Source organism: Pseudoliparis swirei, chromosome 5, assembly GCF_029220125.1.
Source record: "Pseudoliparis swirei isolate HS2019 ecotype Mariana Trench chromosome 5, NWPU_hadal_v1, whole genome shotgun sequence".
NCBI classification, from domain to species: domain Eukaryota; kingdom Metazoa; phylum Chordata; class Actinopteri; order Perciformes; family Liparidae; genus Pseudoliparis; species Pseudoliparis swirei.
The window spans coordinates 2936873-2956319 of NC_079392.1; the positions used below are offsets into that span (position 1 = coordinate 2936873).

General features: G+C 43.8%; 1 protein-coding gene across 1 annotated transcript; it reads right to left on the reverse strand.

The window, feature by feature from the left end:
- Positions 1-34: 34 nt before the first annotated feature.
- LOC130193783 (dipeptidyl peptidase 9-like) lies at positions 35-18875 on the reverse strand. The gene is made up of 21 exons (XM_056414514.1): positions 18714-18875; positions 17384-17477; positions 16206-16450; positions 15281-15393; positions 14870-15043; positions 13787-13955; positions 13581-13691; positions 13370-13498; positions 12628-12689; positions 12436-12536; positions 12158-12338; positions 11922-12081; positions 11471-11550; positions 11166-11336; positions 8755-8890; positions 8511-8656; positions 7605-7751; positions 7193-7345; positions 6276-6418; positions 6047-6158; positions 35-2017 (listed from the first exon to the last, which is right to left on the reverse strand). Exons 2-21 carry the CDS (start codon positions 17440-17442, stop codon positions 1925-1927), a joined length of 2685 nt encoding a protein of 894 aa, XP_056270489.1. The 5' UTR covers positions 17443-17477; positions 18714-18875; the 3' UTR covers positions 35-1924.
- Positions 18876-19447: the final 572 nt, after the last annotated feature.

Here is a 19447-nt window from a genome sequence, read left to right on the forward strand (position 1 = left end):
TTTTTATATGTCATTTACATGAACTGGATGAGAATAAAGTTTTTTAAAATGTTTAATAAATCTTGGTTACTTGTTCTGGTTGAAGGCGTAACGGCATGCAGACCTCGGTGAAAACAAAACAAACGCAAATAGTTTACGCTTCACATTACGCACACGGACAAGTTACGCAATACTGTTCATAAAGACAACAAAACACAAACTGTACATGAGAAGATTGAAAAGATGAGAATCGGAATCTGAGGTGAGCAGTAAATAAACAAGTGTGCACGTTGCATATGGTTGCCATGGTCGCATGATGATCAGATTTTAAGGGAATCATCATTTCAATATTTGGCACATATTTAACATCGAGTTTTGGACAAAGGTTACAAATTAATTTTACTGGGGAAACGAAGCTCACTAGTGTAAAAATCAAATCAATACAAAAAGATTGTTTTTATAAAGTTAAATGTTTCTTAAGATGATATTCTGACCGGTGAAAATCGTCAATGTATTGTATTTATATACAGACACATATATCGATATTTATATATAGATATATACATGTGTGTATTCAGTGTGTGTTTTCTTACTGCTGCTTGCCTCCATAATCTATCACAACAAAAGGGATGTTGGGGTGCTTCATAGTCTTTTATTTTGGCGGGTAGTAAACTTGACTTTTGTGACGTCCACATTTTGCTCGCAAGACCCCAAATTAAATGGGTTCCCGTCTGGCGTTGCCATGGAGACGGGTTTATCTTGTAACTAATCTCTTTTCCCCTGAACTCAAAGAACAAACTGTTCCTCCGTCTGAAGGTTCAGGAGTTTTATGATATTTTACAGACAAATTATGTCTAAAATATTGTTGGAAACAGTTTGATTTTCACTTTGGGAACAACAGTTCTTCTTCTTCTGTTTATGTCCATGGACCAGGACCAGGACCAGGACCAGGTCTCAGCTCCTCTCACAGGGGGCACAACAAGGCATTTTACTGGGGGGGGGTCCTCGGACAGATTCCCTGATATTAATACTAACGAGCAAGGCACCTCACACCTCGTCTTCTTCTTATGAGTCACTGTGTGGCACCAAGGCAGAAATATGGAATATGTGCAAAACACTTCAGCAGCAGCATGAGGAAGAGGAGGAGACAATAGAGGAAGAAGGAGGAGGAAAGAGAAGAAGAGGAAGGAGGAGAAGAAGAAGAAGAAAAGGAAGGAGGAGATGGGAGGAGGAGAAAGAATAAGAAGGAGAAGAAAAAGAAGGAGGAGGAGAAGAAAAAGAAGAAGAAGGAGGAGGAGACAAGAGAGGAAGAAGAAAAGGAAAAGGAGTAGAAGAAGAGGGAGGAGAAGAAGAAAAGGAGTAGAAGAAGAGGGAGGAGGAGAAGAAGAAACGGAAAAGGAGAAGGAAAAGGAGTAGAAGAAGAGGGAGGAGAAGAAGAAGAAGAGGAAAGCGAGTGAAACAGCAACATGTCGCTACAGTTTCACAGTTTTGTTTAACAGTAAACAAAAAAAATGTGGCATGTGACTTGATCTGCCAGCGTGTGGCTCATCATCATAATAATAATAATAATAATAATAATAATAATAACTCGTCTGTGAGGGCACAGAGCAGCCGGCGTGTCTCGTCGAGCTTCACCTGTAAAACATCATCCAGTGTTTGTTCAGACATGAAACGCAATAAAAACAAGGAGCGGCGAGGAGGCGCCGTCGGGCGTCTCCGCTCCGCCTGAACACAAACGTGAAAGGACCCGACGCCGTAAACACGGCGCCGACTACAACCCTCCTCTTCCTCGCGGTGATGAACACTAACCCCGCTGCGGCTCATCGACGCCTTGGAGGCGAGGCGAGCGGTCATCGTAAAAAATCATAAAATCAAGGGAGGGGAGAAGGTTTAAATAAACGTAGGAAAGGGAACGAGGAGGCGAGGGAAGTGGCGGTGTGTCTTATCAGAGGTTCTGCTGGAGGAAGTGCAGCAGCGTGATCTCGTAATGTTCCCCGGACTCCGGACATCGGATGCTGTGCCGCTCGTTGGGATAAATCTGAAAGAGACGGAAACACGTTCACAAAATCGATTAATTAAATATAAAATGTGAAATATTAAAATACACGATACATGACGACGTGATTGGCTGATTTTATAGTATTTTTTTTAAAGGAAAAACTGGAGAAGCTTCCCTTCTTCCAGCTGCGGTCTAGTTTTAGTAAATCAGAGAAGAAGAAGACAACAACATCAAAGGCCTTCACCTCTTACTGCAAGGTGCTTATTAATGTGTTGCATGATGAAGGTATTGCATCATGACAGGTTGAAATCATCTCACCTGCAGGTTGAAATCATCTCTCACCTGCAGGTTAAATCATCTCTCACCTACAGGTTAAATCACCTCTCACCTGCAGGTTGAAATCATCTCACCAAGAAGTTGAAATCATCTCTCACCTGCAGGTTGAAATCATCTCTCACCTACAGGTTAAATCACCTCTCACCTCGAGGTTGAAATCATCTCACCTGCAGGTTGAAATCATCTCTCACCTGCAGGTTGAAATCATCTCTCACCTACAGGTTGAAATCATCTCACCTGCAGGTTGAAATCATCTCTCACCTGGAGGTTGAAATCATCTCTCACCTGCAGGTTGAAATCATCTCTCACCTGGAGGTTGAAATCATCCCTCACCTGCAGGTTGAAATCATCTCACCTGCAGGTTGAAATCATCTCTCACCTACAGGTTAAATCATCTCTCACCTGGAGGTTGAAATCATCCCTCACCTGCAGGTTGAAATCATCTCTCACCTGCAGGTTGAAATCATCTCTCACCTAGAAGTTGAAATCATCTCTCACCTGCAGGTTGAAATCATCTCACCTGCAGGTTGAAATCATATCTCACCTGGAGGTTGAAATCATCTCTCACCTAGAAGTTGAAATCATCTCTCACCTGCAGGTTGAAATCATCTCTCACCTGCAGGTTGAAATCATATCTCACCTGGAGGTTGAAATCATCTCTCACCTGCAGGTTGAAATCATCTCTCACCTGGAGGTTGAAATCATCCCTCACCTGCAGGTTGAAATCATCTCACCTGCAGGTTGAAATCATCTCTCACCTACAGGTTAAATCATCTCTCACCTGGAGGTTGAAATCATCCCTCACCTGCAGGTTGAAATCATCTCTCACCTGCAGGTTGAAATCATATCTCACCTGCAGGTTGAAATCATCTCTCACCTAGAAGTTGAAATCATCTCTCACCTGCAGGTTGAAATCATCTCACCTGCAGGTTGAAATCATCTCTCACCTGGAGGTTGAAATCATCTCTCACCTGGAGGTTGAAATCATCTCTCACCTGGAGGTTGAAATCATCCCTCACCTGCAGGTTGAAATCATCTCACCTGCAGGTTGAAATCATCCCTCACCTGCAGGTTGAAATCATCTCTCACCTGCAGGTTGAAATCATCTCTCACCTAGAAGTTGAAATCATCTCTCACCTAGAAGTTGAAATCATCTCTCACCTGCAGGTTGAAATCATCTCACCTGCAGGTTGAAATCATCTCTCACCTGCAGGTTGAAATCATCTCTCACCTGGAGGTTGAAATCATCCCTCACCTGCAGGTTGAAATCATCTCACCTGCAGGTTGAAATCATCTCTCACCTACAGGTTAAATCATCTCTCACCTGGAGGTTGAAATCATCCCTCACCTGCAGGTTGAAATCATCTCTCACCTGCAGGTTGAAATCATCTCTCACCTGCAGGTTGAAATCATCTCTCACCTAGAAGTTGAAATCATCTCTCACCTGCAGGTTGAAATCATCTCACCTGCAGGTTGAAATCATCTCACCTGCAGGTTGAAATCATCTCTCACCTGGAGGTTGAAATCATCTTTCACCTGCAGGTTGAAATCATCTCTCACCTGCAGGTTGAAATCATCTCACCTGCAGGTTGAAATCATCTCTCACCTACAGGTTAAATCATCTCTCACCTGGAGGTTGAAATCATCCCTCACCTGCAGGTTGAAATCATCTCTCACCTGCAGGTTGAAATCATCTCTCACCTGCAGGTTGAAATCATCTCTCACCTACAGGTTAAATCATCCCTCACCTGCAGGTTGAAATCATCTCTCACCTGCAGGTTGAAATCATCTCTCACCTGCAGGTTGAAATCATCTCTCACCTAGAAGTTGAAATCATCTCTCACCTAGAGGTTGAAATCATCTCTCACCTAGAAGTTGAAATCATCCTCACCTGCAGGTTGAAATCATCTCACCTGCAGGTTGAAATCATCTCTCACCTGGAGGTTGAAATCATCCTCACCTGCAGGTTGAAATCATCTCTCACCTGCAGGTTGAAATCATCTCTCACCTGCAGGTTGAAATCATCTCTCACCTGCAGGTTGAAATCATCTCACCTGCAGGTTGAAATCATCTCTCACCTGGAGGTTGAAATCATCCCTCACCTGCAGGTTGAAATCATCTCACCTGCAGGTTGAAATCATCTCTCACCTACAGGTTAAATCATCTCTCACCTACAGGTTAAATCACCTCTCACCTCGAGGTTGAAATCATCTCACCTGCAGGTTGAAATCATCTCTCACCTGGAGGTTGAAATCATCTCACCTGCAGGTTGAAATCATCTCTCACCTGGAGGTTGAAATCATCCCTCACCTGCAGGTTGAAATCATCTCACCTGCAGGTTGAAATCATCTCACCTGCAGGTTGAAATCATCTCTCACCTACAGGTTAAATCATCTCTCACCTGGAGGTTGAAATCATCCCTCACCTGCAGGTTGAAATCATCTCTCACCTGCAGGTTGAAATCATCTCTCACCTAGAAGTTGAAATCATCTCTCACCTAGAAGTTGAAATCATCTCACCTGCAGGTTGAAATCATCTCACCTGCAGGTTGAAATCATCTCACCTGCAGGTTGAAATCATCTCACCTGGAGGTTGAAATCATCTTTCACCTGCAGGTTGAAATCATCTCTCACCTGCAGGTTGAAATCATCTCACCTGCAGGTTGAAATCATCTCTCACCTACAGGTTAAATCATCTCTCACCTGGAGGTTGAAATCATCCCTCACCTGCAGGTTGAAATCATCTCTCACCTGCAGGTTGAAATCATCTCTCACCTGCAGGTTGAAATCATCTCTCACCTACAGGTTAAATCATCCCTCACCTGCAGGTTGAAATCATCTCTCACCTGCAGGTTGAAATCATCTCTCACCTGCAGGTTGAAATCATCTCTCACCTAGAAGTTGAAATCATCTCTCACCTAGAGGTTGAAATCATCTCTCACCTAGAAGTTGAAATCATCCCTCACCTGCAGGTTGAAATCATCTCACCTGCAGGTTGAAATCATCTCTCACCTGGAGGTTGAAATCATCCCTCACCTGCAGGTTGAAATCATCTCTCACCTGCAGGTTGAAATCATCTCTCACCTAGAAGTTGAAATCATCTCTCACCTAGAAGTTGAAATCATCTCACCTGCAGGTTGAAATCATCTCTCACCTGGAGGTTGAAATCATCTCACCTGCAGGTTGAAATCATCTCTCACCTGGAGGTTGAAATCATCCCTCACCTGCAGGTTGAAATCATCTCACCTGCAGGTTGAAATCATCTCTCACCTACAGGTTAAATCATCTCTCACCTACAGGTTAAATCACCTCTCACCTCGAGGTTGAAATCATCTCACCTGCAGGTTGAAATCATCTCTCACCTAGAAGTTGAAATCATCTCTCACCTGCAGGTTGAAATCATCTCACCTACAGGTTAAATCATCTCTCACCTACAGGTTAAATCATCTCTCACCTACAGGTTGAAATCATCTCACCTGCAGGTTGAAATCATATCTCACCTGGAGGTTGAAATCATCTCTCACCTGCAGGTTGAAATCATCTCTCACCTACAGGTTAAATCACCTCTCACCTCGAGGTTGAAATCATCTCACCTGCAGGTTGAAATCATCTCTCACCTAGAAGTTGAAATCATCTCTCACCTGCAGGTCAAAATCACCTCTCACCTCGAGGTTGAAATCATCTCACCTGCAGGTTGAAATCATCTCACCTGCAGGTTGAAATCATCTCTCACCTGGAGGTTGTACGGCTTTCCCGCCCGGATGAGTTGGGACACCAGGAAGTTGGTGTGGAAGAAGTGCACGTTCTCATCCAGGAAGCCGTGCAGGATGAGCAGCCGGTTGGGCCTGAGGGGAGATCAAGTCTGAGTGTCTTTGTTGACGTATAAACGTAATAAATGAAAACACAGGAAACAGGAGCCGCATCAGCATTAATATTATGATTAGATGTTAATAACCGCTCACTCGCTGGGCAGCTTGTCGACGTGCAGCGCCACCGAGCACGCCTCGTAGCCCTTCTTGTTCTTGTCGGGCGTGTCCAGGTAGCGCTCCGTGTAGCCGGTGTCGTACGCCATCCACAGCGTCACCGGAGCTCCGGCAATGGCGATCTGAAGGACGCAGGAACAGGAAGTCAGACACAGAAACAGGAAGTTAGACACAGAAACAGGAAGTTAGATAAATAAACATGGTTTATTAGTTATTCTTCTAAAAAGATGCATGCTGGAAACCTGGAAAGAGTTGTTAACAAGAGGAGTTCAAAAGAGTCGTTAAGAAGAGTCGTTCACAAGAGTCTTTAAGAAGAGGAGTTCAAAAGAGTTCACAAGTCGTTCACAAGAGTCTTTAAGAAGAGGAGTTCACAAGAGTCTTTTAGAAGAGGAGTTCACAAGAGTCGTTCACAAGAGTCTTTAAGAAGAGGAGTTCACAAGAGGAGTTCACAAGAGTCTTGAAGAAGAGGAGTTCACAAGAGTCGTTCACAAGTCTTTAAGAAGAGGAGTTCACAAGAGTCTTTAAGAAGAGGAGTTCACAAGAGTCGTTCACAAGTCGTTCAGAAGAGTCTTTAACAAGAGGAGTTAAAAAGAGTTCACAAGAGTTGTTCATAAGTGTCATTCACAAGAATCGTTAAGTCGTAAAAAAGAGTTGCTAACAAGAGTCGTTCACGAAATGATTTGAAGAAATGCTCTTTGTGAAACACGATGGTCACTTAAGGGGAAACCAACAGAAACGTGCTGCTGCTTCCCTGAAGTCAGCGACTTAAAACCACAAACAACTAGTTTGTAGGCAGCAGAATATCTGAAGGAAACAGTTAAACAAGGTCCACGTTGTCCTTCATGTCTGTATCATAACGATGGAGTATTATAACCCTGTTATAACACTGCTATGACCTTGAAGATGTCCGGCCGGTGGATGAGGCCCATGAGGGACAGGAAGCCCCCGTAGGACCAGCCGTGGATGGCGACGCGACTCAGGTCCACAAACTTGTACTTTTCAGCGACGTAGTTCAAAGCCTCCACCTGGTCCTCGATCTCCACTTGGCCCTGATTGGAGGAGAACAAACGGCTCATCCACCTGGCATCACAATCCACACACATTCAAAAAGTGTTAAAACAAATAAACCTGGAAAAAAATGACTTCCTCTTTAATTTACATCACATGTGAATTCTAAATACATGATGACTGCATGTGTTACCATAGTAATGTGGTCATAAAACCCATTTCAGTCCCAGTAACTTCATAAACATGTGAACACTCATTCCCCTTCATCGAGTCTTTTAGGGTCCTCGATGTGTTCACTACCATTTTGTCCTTCACGGCTCCTTCGAACTTGAGTCCTCGCTGGCAGGAGCCTCGGCCGTCGATGACCAGCACGGCGTAGCCCAGGAACGCCAACGTGCTCAGACGCAGATACTTCACCCCTTTATACGAGTTGTTCACCAACTGGACCTGGAACAACACATCAGGGTGATGATATGATGCTTTGTTACTTTGAAGAAGTGTTCACATCCTTTATTTACAAACTGTAACACAACAACTCTGTTACAATTACACATATAGCATGTTATCATTTAGCGGCGTTAAGAAGAGTCGTTCACAAGAATCGTTCACAAGAATCATTAAGTCGTTCACAGGAGTTGTGTAAGATTCATTCATAAGAGTCGTTAACAAGAGTCGTTCACAAGATTCGTTCACAAGTGTCGTTAACAAGAGTCGTTAAGAGTCGTTCATAAGATTCGTTCATAAGTGTCGTTAACAAGAGTCGTTCACAGGAGTTGTTCATAAGAGTCATTCATAAGTGTTGGCCACAAGAGTTCACAAGTCGTTCACAAGAGTCGTTCACAAAAGTTGTTCGCAAGAGTCGTTCATAAGATTTGTTCATAAGATTTGTTCACAAGTGTCATTAACAAGTGTCGTTCACAGGTGTCGTTAACAAGTGTCGTTAACAAGTGTCGTTAATAAGATTCGTTAATAAGTGTCGTTAACAAGAGTCGTTCATAAGATTTGTTCATAAGATTTGTTCACAAGTGTCATTAACAAGAGTCGTTCACAGGTGTCGTTAACAAGTGTCGTTAACAAGTGTCGTTAACAAGATTCGTTAATAAGTGTCGTTAACAAGAGTCGTTCACAAGAGTCGTGCATAAGAGTCGTTCATAAGAGCCTAACATGTAATTGAACCATCAATAAACACTCATTAGTCCATCAGACCTGCGGGCCTCCGTACACAAACACCACCGTGGGGTGCTTCCTGCCGGGCACCAGGTGCTGCGGTCGGTACAGCATGCCGTACAGGTCGAAGCCGGACTTCCCCCTGAAGCTGAAGATCTCCGGAGGAGTCGAGTCCAAAGGGAAACCTGGACACGAACACGAGGCCGGAGCTTTAACCCGCAGCTTCAAACAGGTGTGATGTTAAACATGAGGGGAGCGGAACCCGTCACCGGGTCACCAGTACCAGAGGACTCCATCATGCTGGCCCAGAAGTGCGGCTCCTTGTGCAGCGGGTGGAGCTCGGAGCCCTGCAGCTTGTAGATGTGCACACAGGGAGCCGAGGTCAGGCTGCTGTAGTGACTCACGAACATGTCGAAGGTCTGCGGGAAGAACCGTTATCATTAAGAATCACACAATACAGGGAGGCGTCCTCCTGCTGACACCCGACACCGTAATGCAGGAACACAAACACAAACTTATTTATTTATTTGGTATTTTTATATAAATAGTAGGGCTGTGAAACGATTAAAATTTTAATCGGATTAATCACAGGTTTTTGTGGATTAATCATGATTAATCACATATTACCGATATTCTCGGTATATTTTGTGAGAACATAGAGATTTATGACAAAAGACGGATATATACATTTATACATTCTTCTATACAATGGTGCTGCAACTCAGCAGTTATTTAGCAGTTTTCTTCCACATGGAACATGAATACATCTTCATCCTAAACAGAATGTTTAACCCTCCTGTTACCTTTCGGGTCAATTTGACCCCATTCAATGTTTAATGTCGGTGTTCTTTGGGGTCAATTTGACCCCAGGCTGTTTTTCACTGTGTCAAACATATCAGAAATATCAACTTTTTTATTTATTTAAAGGGCTATTTAGGTAGTCAACAAACAAACATAAAGTACCTCTCACTTAAACTTGGGAAGCAATATTAATTCTAATAATTTTCTGGAGGTTTTAATTGCTGGGGTCAAATTGACCCCGAGGGTAAAATATGTTAGTAAATGTAAAGGTAACAGGAGGGTTAAACAGAGCATTTTCTCTTGTTTGTCAACCATTAACTCCACCATGACACAATCTAAAGGTGGACAGATTGACAAGTGACTTTTTTTGCTCGGTCCCGATGCGCGCACGGAGCTCTGTGGCGCGCCAGACGGAGATCGATAAGTGTTAACGCAACGCGAAGAGACAGAAATGACATGCTGCTGTGGAGATGCGATCAACAACAGACGTTTAGTTTAATAAAAGAACAAAGACGTGCTCTAGAGAACATGTCAGGGGCGGGCCAATCTTTTAATGTCATGCGATCTACCGACACTACGCCGCGATCGACTGGCAGGTCGCGATCGACGTGTTGAGACCCTGATCTACAGGAAGTAAAAGTCGTAACAAGGTTTCCGGAGGTGAACCTGCGGAAGGATCATTACCGATGAACAGACCGTCTGCATGAGAGCGGACAGAGTTCAGATTGAAGTGGTGGATTGGAAGCTCATTTTGCAAGTGACTTTTTTTTCGTCCCAACGACCAACAACAGACGGATTGGAAGCTCATTCTGCGCATGCGTTAAATGCGTTAAAAAAAACAACCTAGTTAAACCTGTAATTGAATTAACTGAGTTAACGCGTTATTTTTCACAGCACTAATAAATAGCATGTTATCATTTAGCGGCGTTCACTAGAGTCGTTCAAAAGAGTCGTTCAAGAGTTCACAAGAGTCGTTAACAAGAGTCGTTAACAAGAGTCGTTAACAAGAGTCGTTCACAAGAGTCGTTCAAAAGAGTCGTTCATAATAGTCGTTCATAAGAGTAATTAACAAGAGTCGTTAACAAGTGTCGTTCACAAGAGTCGTTCAAGAGTCGTTCAAAAGGTCTCTCTGAAACCGCGGGGGACCCTTATAAAACAACACTGTATTGATGCCGCCATCATATCAGAGATCAATAATACTGATCACCATGCATTCAAGATGAGTGTTGATAATCTGTTAAATCTGTAAAGCCTCATTTCAGTCACAATTTCAAGATTCCAAGATGACTTGTGAGTGTACTCAAGAAGTTCTGACATCAGTAGTATGTATGTATGTATATATATATATATATATATACGTACAGATGTCCATGCGGCTCTCTAATGCTGCTGGATGATTGATGTGTGATTGACGACCTCACCGATGTGTGATTGACGACCTCACCGATGTGTGATTGACGACCTCATCGATGTGTGATTGACGACCTCACCGATGTGTGATTGATGACCTCACCGATGTGTGATTGACAACCTCATCGATGTGTGATTGACGACCTCATCGATGTGTGATTGACGACCTCACCGATGTGTGATTGACGACCTCACCGATGTGTGATTGATGACCTCACCGATGTGTGATTGATGACCTCACCGATGTGTGATTGACGACCTCATCGATGTGTGATTGATGACCTCACCGATGTGTGATTGATGACCTCACCGATGTGTGATTGACGACCTCACCGATGTGTGATTGATGACCTCACCGATGTGTGATTGACGACCTCATCGATGTGTGATTGACGACCTCATCGATGTGTGATTGATGACCTCATCGATGTGTGATCGATGACCTCACCGATGTGTGATTGACGACATCACCGCGTTCCGTACCTGGCTCACTGAGCAGCTGTGGGAGAACCCGGGTTTGGTGAGCCGGACGATCTCGGCCGGCGCCTCGTAGCTCACGACGTAGAGGTGATGCTCCAGAGGGGAGTCTCTGGTCCCCTGGAAGTAGACCAGCTGGGCCTCCTCGTCCACCCAGATCTGAGGGCTGGAGGAGCGCTGAGGAGGAACCAGAACCACGGTGAAGTTAGATTAGTTCCATAGCTACAGCGTTATTATTTAATAACTACGCATTGTTTAAACTCAGGGTTCTGATGCACCTCGGGCACCATGACCAGACAGGTGGGCGTTACCTTTGCTCCGTGATTGGCCAGCACCTCCCACTCCCCACTGGTGATGGTCACCTCCTCTTTCACCGGACACTTGAAGTCATCTGGAGAGAGGAGGAGAGGAGCAGAGGAGCATGAACTTACTTATTTGGTTCTTATCAATATTAAAGTATTGATCGCGCTCCTCTCAGAGGGAGAAATGACCTTTTAATGAATCCTGACACTGATATTCTGATACTGTATTTAATGGCTGCTATACTCAGCGTAAATTAACATGTGAATATAACATTTTCCATGACTTTTCCAAAACTATGGGGATTTTTTTTTTCATGACTTTCGCAGGTCTGGAAATAACTTTAAAAAATTCCAGGATTTTTCCAGGTTTTCCATGAGCGTACGAACCCCTGATGACAGACCACGACTACCAGGTGTCATTCCTTTGATGTGCTGGTATTAACCCGAATGAAGCCGTTACCTTCAGAGTGCACGTAGCCGTTCACCCAGTCGTAGCTGCCGCGCTGCAGCGCGGACGTGATCTTGTACAGGTGACAGAAGCCGGTCTTTGATTCGTTGACGGCGATGAAGCTGATGTCGTCGTCGCACGTCTGGACGAACGGGTGGAAGATGTCGTGCACCTGGAAGAGACAAGCGGCGTGAAGCGTATCGTTTTCCTGAAGAGAGCCGACGGCGGCGGAGAGGAGTCGGGCTCACGTTGATCCAGATGTCGCTGGTCTCCTGGTAGATGATGAAGGGCTGCACGCCGCCCCCCCCCAGGGCCTCCAGGCTCCGGAGACGCTCGGCGGCGTCCTGGCGAGCGGCGATGAAGAGCGCCGGAGGCAGCAGGACCAGCTGGAGATGCTGCTGCCGCCGGTCCATCATGGCCGCCCAGGCGCTGAGGAAGAGGAGGAGACGGACTCCGTGTCACAACACGACGGCTTTTGAGGGGCGCCTTTGAAAAATGGGGCTCTGGAGAGGAGGGAACGCCGTACTATCGGCCGTCTTTCGTCCAGCCGGCTCTGGTGATGTACTCGGCGCAGGGGAACAGGCGGCTGAAGGGAACCGGCAGCTCCTTCTCCTGCACGCTGACGATCTGAAGGTCAAACAACAGGAAGCTGGCGTGAGCTGAACTTCTCCCGGAGGAACCTCCCGGTGAACCGCGCCTCGCGGCACGCAGCACTCACTTTGCCCAGACCGTCCGTCCGGATTTCTGCTATCTTGAGATTAATCTCCGGATTCTTGCTTCCTGGAAACAAAACGAAACAGATTTGTATCAACCGGAAATGTGATACAACTCGAGGCTCCTGTTCAGAAGAGTCGTTAATAAGAGTCATTAAGAAGAGCCGTTAAGAGTCTTTAAGAAGAGTCGTTAATGATAGTAGTTAATGATAGTTGTTTATACTGGTCGTTAAGCGTTGTTAAGAAGAGTCGTTAAGAAGAGTCGTTAAGAAAGGTCGTTAATAAGAGTCGTAAAGAAGAGTCATTAATAAGAGTCGTTCATTCGGGTCATTAAGAGTTGTTAAGACAAGTCGTTAAGAAGAGTTGTTAATAAGTCGTTAATACGAGTTGTTAATGAGTCGTTATTAAGAGTGGTTCATAAGGGTCGTTAATATTAGTCATTGATGAAAGTCGTTAAGAGTCGTTCATAAGGGTCATCAACAGTTGTTAATGATAGTTGTTAATAGAAGTCATTCATCAGAGTCGTTAATAAGAGTCGTTCATAAGAGTCATTAATGAGTCGGTAAGAGTCGTGCTTCATTGACTGAGCTGAACATACATGCAGAGAGTTTTTTAAAGTCCCGGTGCAACTCAGGCCTTCTTATCTTATCCTTTATTCACGTGCTAAGACACCAAAGTCAAGAGAAGTCCTCAAGGCATCCTTTAAAACATTAAATAACAACAAAACGTGTGTGTGTGTGTGTGTACCTGCTCGTGGGTACCGGTAGACGTCCGTCTTGCGCTCCTCCAGAGCCGGAGACGGGACATGGATGATCTCCACTTCCGACTCGTCCACTTCCTCGTAGAGAATCTGGAGCGTCTTACCGCCGTCGGCCTCTGGAGCGAGCGGAACCAGGAGAACATCAGAACCCTCGTATGAATACGTGTCATCCATGTGATAATAGTAACTCATCCTCACCGTCGCGAGCGGCCGGCGACCACCAGTACCCGGTGAAGCGGTCAAACTCCTCCTGCGTGACGAAGGTGGCGACGCCGGCGGACCTGGGGTCGTCTTTTGGGTTATCGATACCTTAAAAAAGCAGAAACAGAACCGCCGCGTGAACACCTCACGGTACCAGGTGAGCCTCTCCCTCTCCAGGGCCGTGTGACGTGACCCCTGATGACCTTTGTGGCAGAAGGTCAGCCTCCTCTCCTCGCCCGTCTCGGTGCTGGTCACCCAGATGTCGTTGTTGTTGATGAAGCCGATGAAGTTCGGGTCCCCGGGGCAGATCTTGGGGTCCATGCGGGTGCCTGAACTCCCGCTCTTGATCTCGACGGGGTCCATGGGAGACGTCTGCACAGAGAGGATGAAGGTCACCTGAGGGTCACCTGGGGGTCACAGCTGCTGTGGTTCTACACGCTAAACTACAGATGTAAAATCAACTTCAACCCTAAATATACTCAAACAGTCATTTTCTTTTTTATCCACATCTTTCTCAGCTCGGCTGCTTGTTCCACCAGTAGACTGCCCTCTGGTGGTGAGAGCGGTGAATTACAACACATCGCCTCAGATCAGCATCTGTTGGTTTTAGACTTTTGACTATTAAAAATCACACCGTCTGGATTTCTAAATCCGTTTTGTAAAACCTTGACACTGTCCAAGTCTAATACTAGAGCTGGAATAGTTTTTAACATCATGCTACTTTCCGTCTTCAAATGTTGTGATCTTTAAATTATATTAGAAAAATACTTTACCTATTTTTTGGTTTAAAAAATAATAATTGTGACTAAAGCTGAAGAAATTACTTTATAACATTTGATGGAAATAATCTTTTATTTTAAATATTTTACCATGAAAATAAAAGCTGGTTGCTTTCCGAATTGTGAAAGATATTCTGTGAGGGTGAAACAGCGCCCCCTGGTGGACAAACTGAAATAATGCACCATAGTTTACAAATGACCTCAAACTACATCTTTACCTTTTCTGTAATTTAACTACTCGCATACGACATTTACGCCAACACAGATATATCGGAGATAAGCTAATTGAGCTTAATATTGACCGTTCAGCAATCTTAGACATTATAAACTTTATATACACTTTTATTTACACATTGCATTTTTTTCATTTTCATTTTCTTTATTTAATTCTTTTTAAATGTAATATGTCTATATTGTTTATATTGTGCATTTTGTCCTACTTCATATTAATATGTTATGCTGCCATAAAGTGACCTACAGTCTACATCCGTCTCCCCTGTAACTCACAGTGAAGCTGTTGTCCCCTCCGTCTCTGCAGTAGTACAGGCTGCTGTTGGCCTGGAACAGGAAGAGGCCGCTGGCTCGGTGGTAGTCGTACGAGGTGATGCCCGACACCCCCAAGCGCTTCCTCTCCCGCAGCAGCTCCTCCTCCCGAGAGAAGCCCCCGTGGTGAGGGCTGGCCTGAGGTCAGAGGTCACAGGAGGACACACAGTGTGATGAAGGTAGTCGAGATTATTTTGTCTTTATGGGAAGATTTTCAACGGTAGTTTTGAGCTCCATGAGGAAAGACGTGGTTCATAATCGCCCTCTGAATAATGATTCCCTTTTTAAAGATGGACTCAATCACACTGTGTGTGGATGACATCACTGATGTGTGTCTGAATGACATCACTGACGTGAGCTCTGAATCCTTCTTACCTGAAAGCGATCCAGCATCTTCTTCCACGACAACACCAGCAGAGCGTCTTTGCGGATCTTCTTGGGGATGTCGGAGTAGAGCAGAGCGTTGTCCCTGCTGGCGTACGGCATTCCTGAGAGAGCAGACGCTTATGAGCGAGCTACCAAACACCGTCACACACACTACACCATCACACACTAGACCGACACACACACTACACCGTCACACACTTTAAGAGAGGGTTCGCCGTCTCTTTAAGAGAGGGTTTGCTGTCTCTTTAAGAGAAGAACGCCGTCTCTTTAAGAGAGGGTTCGCCGTCACTTTAAGAGAGGATCACAGTCTCTTTAAGAGAGGGGGCGCTGTCTCTTTAAGACAGGAGCACTGTCTCCTTAAGACAGGGGCGCTGTCTCTTTAACAGAGGAGCGCTGTCTCTTTAAGGGAGGGGCGCCGTCTCTTTAAGAGAGGGGGCGCTGTTTCTTTAAGACAGGAGCACTGTCTCCTTAAGACAGGGGCGCTGTCTCTTTAAGGGAGGGGCGCCGTCTCTTTAAGAGAGGGGCGCCGTCTCTTTAAGAGAGGGTGCGCTGTTTCTTTAAGACAGGAGCACTGTCTCCTTAAGACAGGGGCGCTGTCTCTTTAACAGAGGAGCGCCGTCTCTTTAAGACAGGAGCACTGTCTCCTTAAGACAGGGGCGCTGTCTCTTTAACAGAGGAGCGCCGTCTCTTTAAGAGAGGGGGCGCTGTTTCTTTAAGACAGGAGCACTGTCTCCTTAAGACAGGGGCGCTGTCTCTTTAACAGAGGAGCGCCGTCTCTTTAAGGGAGGGGCGCCGTCTCTTTAAGACAGGGGCGCTGTCTCTTTAACAGAGGAGCGCCGTCTCTCTAAGAGAGGGGCGCCGTCTCTTGAAGAGAATAGTTCATTAAAGGGTGCAACACCCCCCTCGAGCTCACCGAGGTAGTAGACGCGGTGGGAGTGCGGACTGCTCTCGTCCTTCTGGATGAACTGGAAGTCGTGCGGCGCCTTGTTGATGACCACGCCCGTGTTCTTGCGGCTGTTGTGGATGATCTTGCGCAGGCCATCCCAGGTGTGCTTCTCCACCTGGAACTGCGCCGGGTTCACGTCCTCCATCTCCACCACCTCCGTGCTGTCCGACAGCTCGTCCACCCCGGTCATGCCTGCCAGCGCCCGCCTGATGCTGCGGACAGAAAACCACAATTTCAGTCATTTAAGATAAATAATGTAGGATGATTTTAAATAATATAACACAGTATATTTAAATAAGATAACATAAGGTAATTTGATTCAAGATAATTTAGAATATTATAGGATAATTGAAAAATGATTTGAGATCACTTAAAATGTTTATAATAATATTAAAAAATATATTTAAATAAGATAACTTTGGTTAATTAAATTAAGATAATTTAGAATATTATAAGATAATTGAAAATTATTTAAGGTCACTTAAAATGCTTAAGATAATATAAGACAGTATATTTAAATAAGATAACATAAGGTAATTTGATTTAAGATAATTTTAAATATTATAAGATAATTGAGAATTATTAGAGAACACTTAAAATGTTTAAGATAATATAAAAAAATATATTTAAATAAGATAACTTATGGTTAATTAAATTAAAATAATTTAGGATATTATACGATAGTTAAAAATGGTTTCAGATAACTTAAAATGTTTAGAATAATATAAAAAATATATTTAAATAAGATAACTTATGGGTAATTAAATTAAGATAATTAAGAATATTATACAATAATTTTGAATTTTTTAAGATCACTTAAAATGTTTAACATAATATAAAAATATGTATTTAAATAAGATAACTTATGGTAAATTAAATTAAGATAATTTCGAATGTTATACGATAATTGAAAATGATTTCAGATAACTTAAAATGTTTAGAATAATATAAAAAATATATATTTAAATGAGATAACTTATGGCTGATTAAATTAAGATAATTTAGAATATTATAAGATAATTGAAAATGATTTAAGATCACTTAAAATGTTTAAGATAATATAAATATATATATTTAAATAAGATCACATTTCAAATTATACTGAAGAACATTTTTAACAAATAACTTGGGTTCTGGTCTCTCACCTCTCCTCCTCGCCGTCTGCGGTCTCGTCTTCAGTTTTCCGTTTCTTTACTCTGTGCATGAACCGCTCAACGACCCGGGACCAGCACCGACACCCTGTGGGAGACCGGGTCAAGATGTTAACGACCCGGGACCAGCACAGACACCCTGTGGGAGACCGGGTCAAGATGTCAACGACCCGGGGCCAGCACCGACACCCTATGGGAGAGCGGGTCAACAGCAAGAACTGAAGATGTCAAACAGATAAAACTAAATCCCATACATGGCAGCACCTGGTCTGGTCATAATATGGTAGAACTAGATGATGCATGAAGCTCAGATGTAAGAACCAGTGAATCTGTTACTGGTGTCACGGTCCTGAAGATCTCCGTGCTGCTTCATCTGGACCTGCTGCCGACCATCGCTCTCAGCTGTGTGTTCCTGAGGTCTCATCGAGTGCATGACACGTCAACGTCTCCGTCATAACTTCCACGTCTCTGTCATAACGGTGGTAAATGTCTCACTGTGCCTCCACATTGGGCCTTTGCACATTCCTCAGGAGTTCATTCCCAAAAAACAACAACAAAAACCGAATCACGGGTCTGACAGACTAATATTGTGTACATTTTACAGATGAGAGGAAACGGAACTAGAAAGTCACGTTTTCATTCCTTCATCCTGTTATCACGTGACTGAAGAACCACGTGACATGAAGACAGGTGATCAGACTCAATCCGTGAATGAAGGCTGTTCATGACTCCACAGAAACCTACTGCATGGGGTTCTTCTTCTTTACTTAATTTCACTCATTTCTCTAAGATATATATACAATCTTTATACATTATATGTGTGTTTAGAAGCTCAGCTAAAAACCTCTTTGGACTGTCTTCATGACTACTGACTGTTGATCCTAAAATATGAGTCCATGAGAGAATAACCAATGAGATAATAATTATTCTCAATTTGTCTCCCGTACAATTCAGTTTTGTTTTCATCAGTAAAACACAAATAAACGTGTAACAACTGGTTTAAAAGGGATAAAGGCTGAATCCCTGATGGAAAGGTCCCAGTTTATTCTCCTTGTATCACAGAGCCCTCACTATTATATGTATGTGTCCGAGCACCCATGTTTAAATCACCCATGTTTAAATCGTGATTAAATCATCCATGTTTAAATCACCCATGTTTAAATCGTCCATGATTAAATCATCCAGGTTGTGTGACGGTCACTGAACGGTTCGCTCCACCGACCTGACCACCGACAACCCCGGGGTGCTGCTCCCCGTTACCTCGGCTAGCGGCTAGCAGCTAGCGGCTAGCGGACCGGAACACATTCATTCCCGTTCATCTTACTCTTTCTGCCCCGAAGCCTCAGACGAGTTCCCGCTGCTGTCGAACCAACATCCGAGTTTGGACCCAACGGTCCGGATCCGGATGATGGACAGAAGTCTGCTGACGTCACTGTGCAGAGGGGATGCTAGCTCAATGCTAACGGTGCGCGCAACGCGGAAGTAGCTCGACAAAACAATCGCGATGACGACCTGTGACCCGGATGTTGTAGTCCGTGACAGTGCGGGAGGAAAACATCGCAGAAACACATTTCCTTTTTTTTTTTTTTTACAGCAGAAATAACTTAAATAAGTTAGTGGAAATAACATTTTTAAAAATAGAAGAAATTCGTAATTATCTAATTTATTTTTGAATTTAAATTTAAATTATCTGAATACTGGAGAGACTTAATTTAATCCCGGAAAATGTACCAACGATTACTATTTTAGCACAAAGTTTCCAATTGATATATATTTTTCATTACTGATTAATGTGACAATTATTTTCTGATAAATAAATCGTTTATGTCTTTACATTTTTTAAATAAAAAATGTTGAATGTCCATCAAAGCTTTTAAGAGGCCAATGAGACATCTACACATGTCTTGTTGAGTCTGATCTCCACGTTGACACATAGTTCACAATGATATCAGAGAAAAGCGGAACATTTTAAAATTGGACGCAGGAACCAAATTATGTTACTTTGGATTGAAAATCGCTATCACTATTAATCATTCACGATGATTAATTTTATATCAA

Bases quoted from the DNA above. Each gene is read 5' to 3' on its own strand.
- LOC130193783 (XM_056414514.1), bottom strand. From the start codon at position 17,442: ATGCACAGAGTAAAGAAACGGAAAACTGAAGACGAGACCGCAGACGGC. The intron at 16,451-17,383 runs GTGAGAGACCAG...TTCTGTCCGCAG, and splicing joins GCAGACGGCGAGGAGGAGAG to CATCAGGCGGGCGCTGGCAG. The intron at 6,159-6,275 runs GTGAGCGGTTAT...ATCTCCCCTCAG, and splicing joins GTCGACAAGCTGCCCAGCGA to GCCCAACCGGCTGCTCATCC.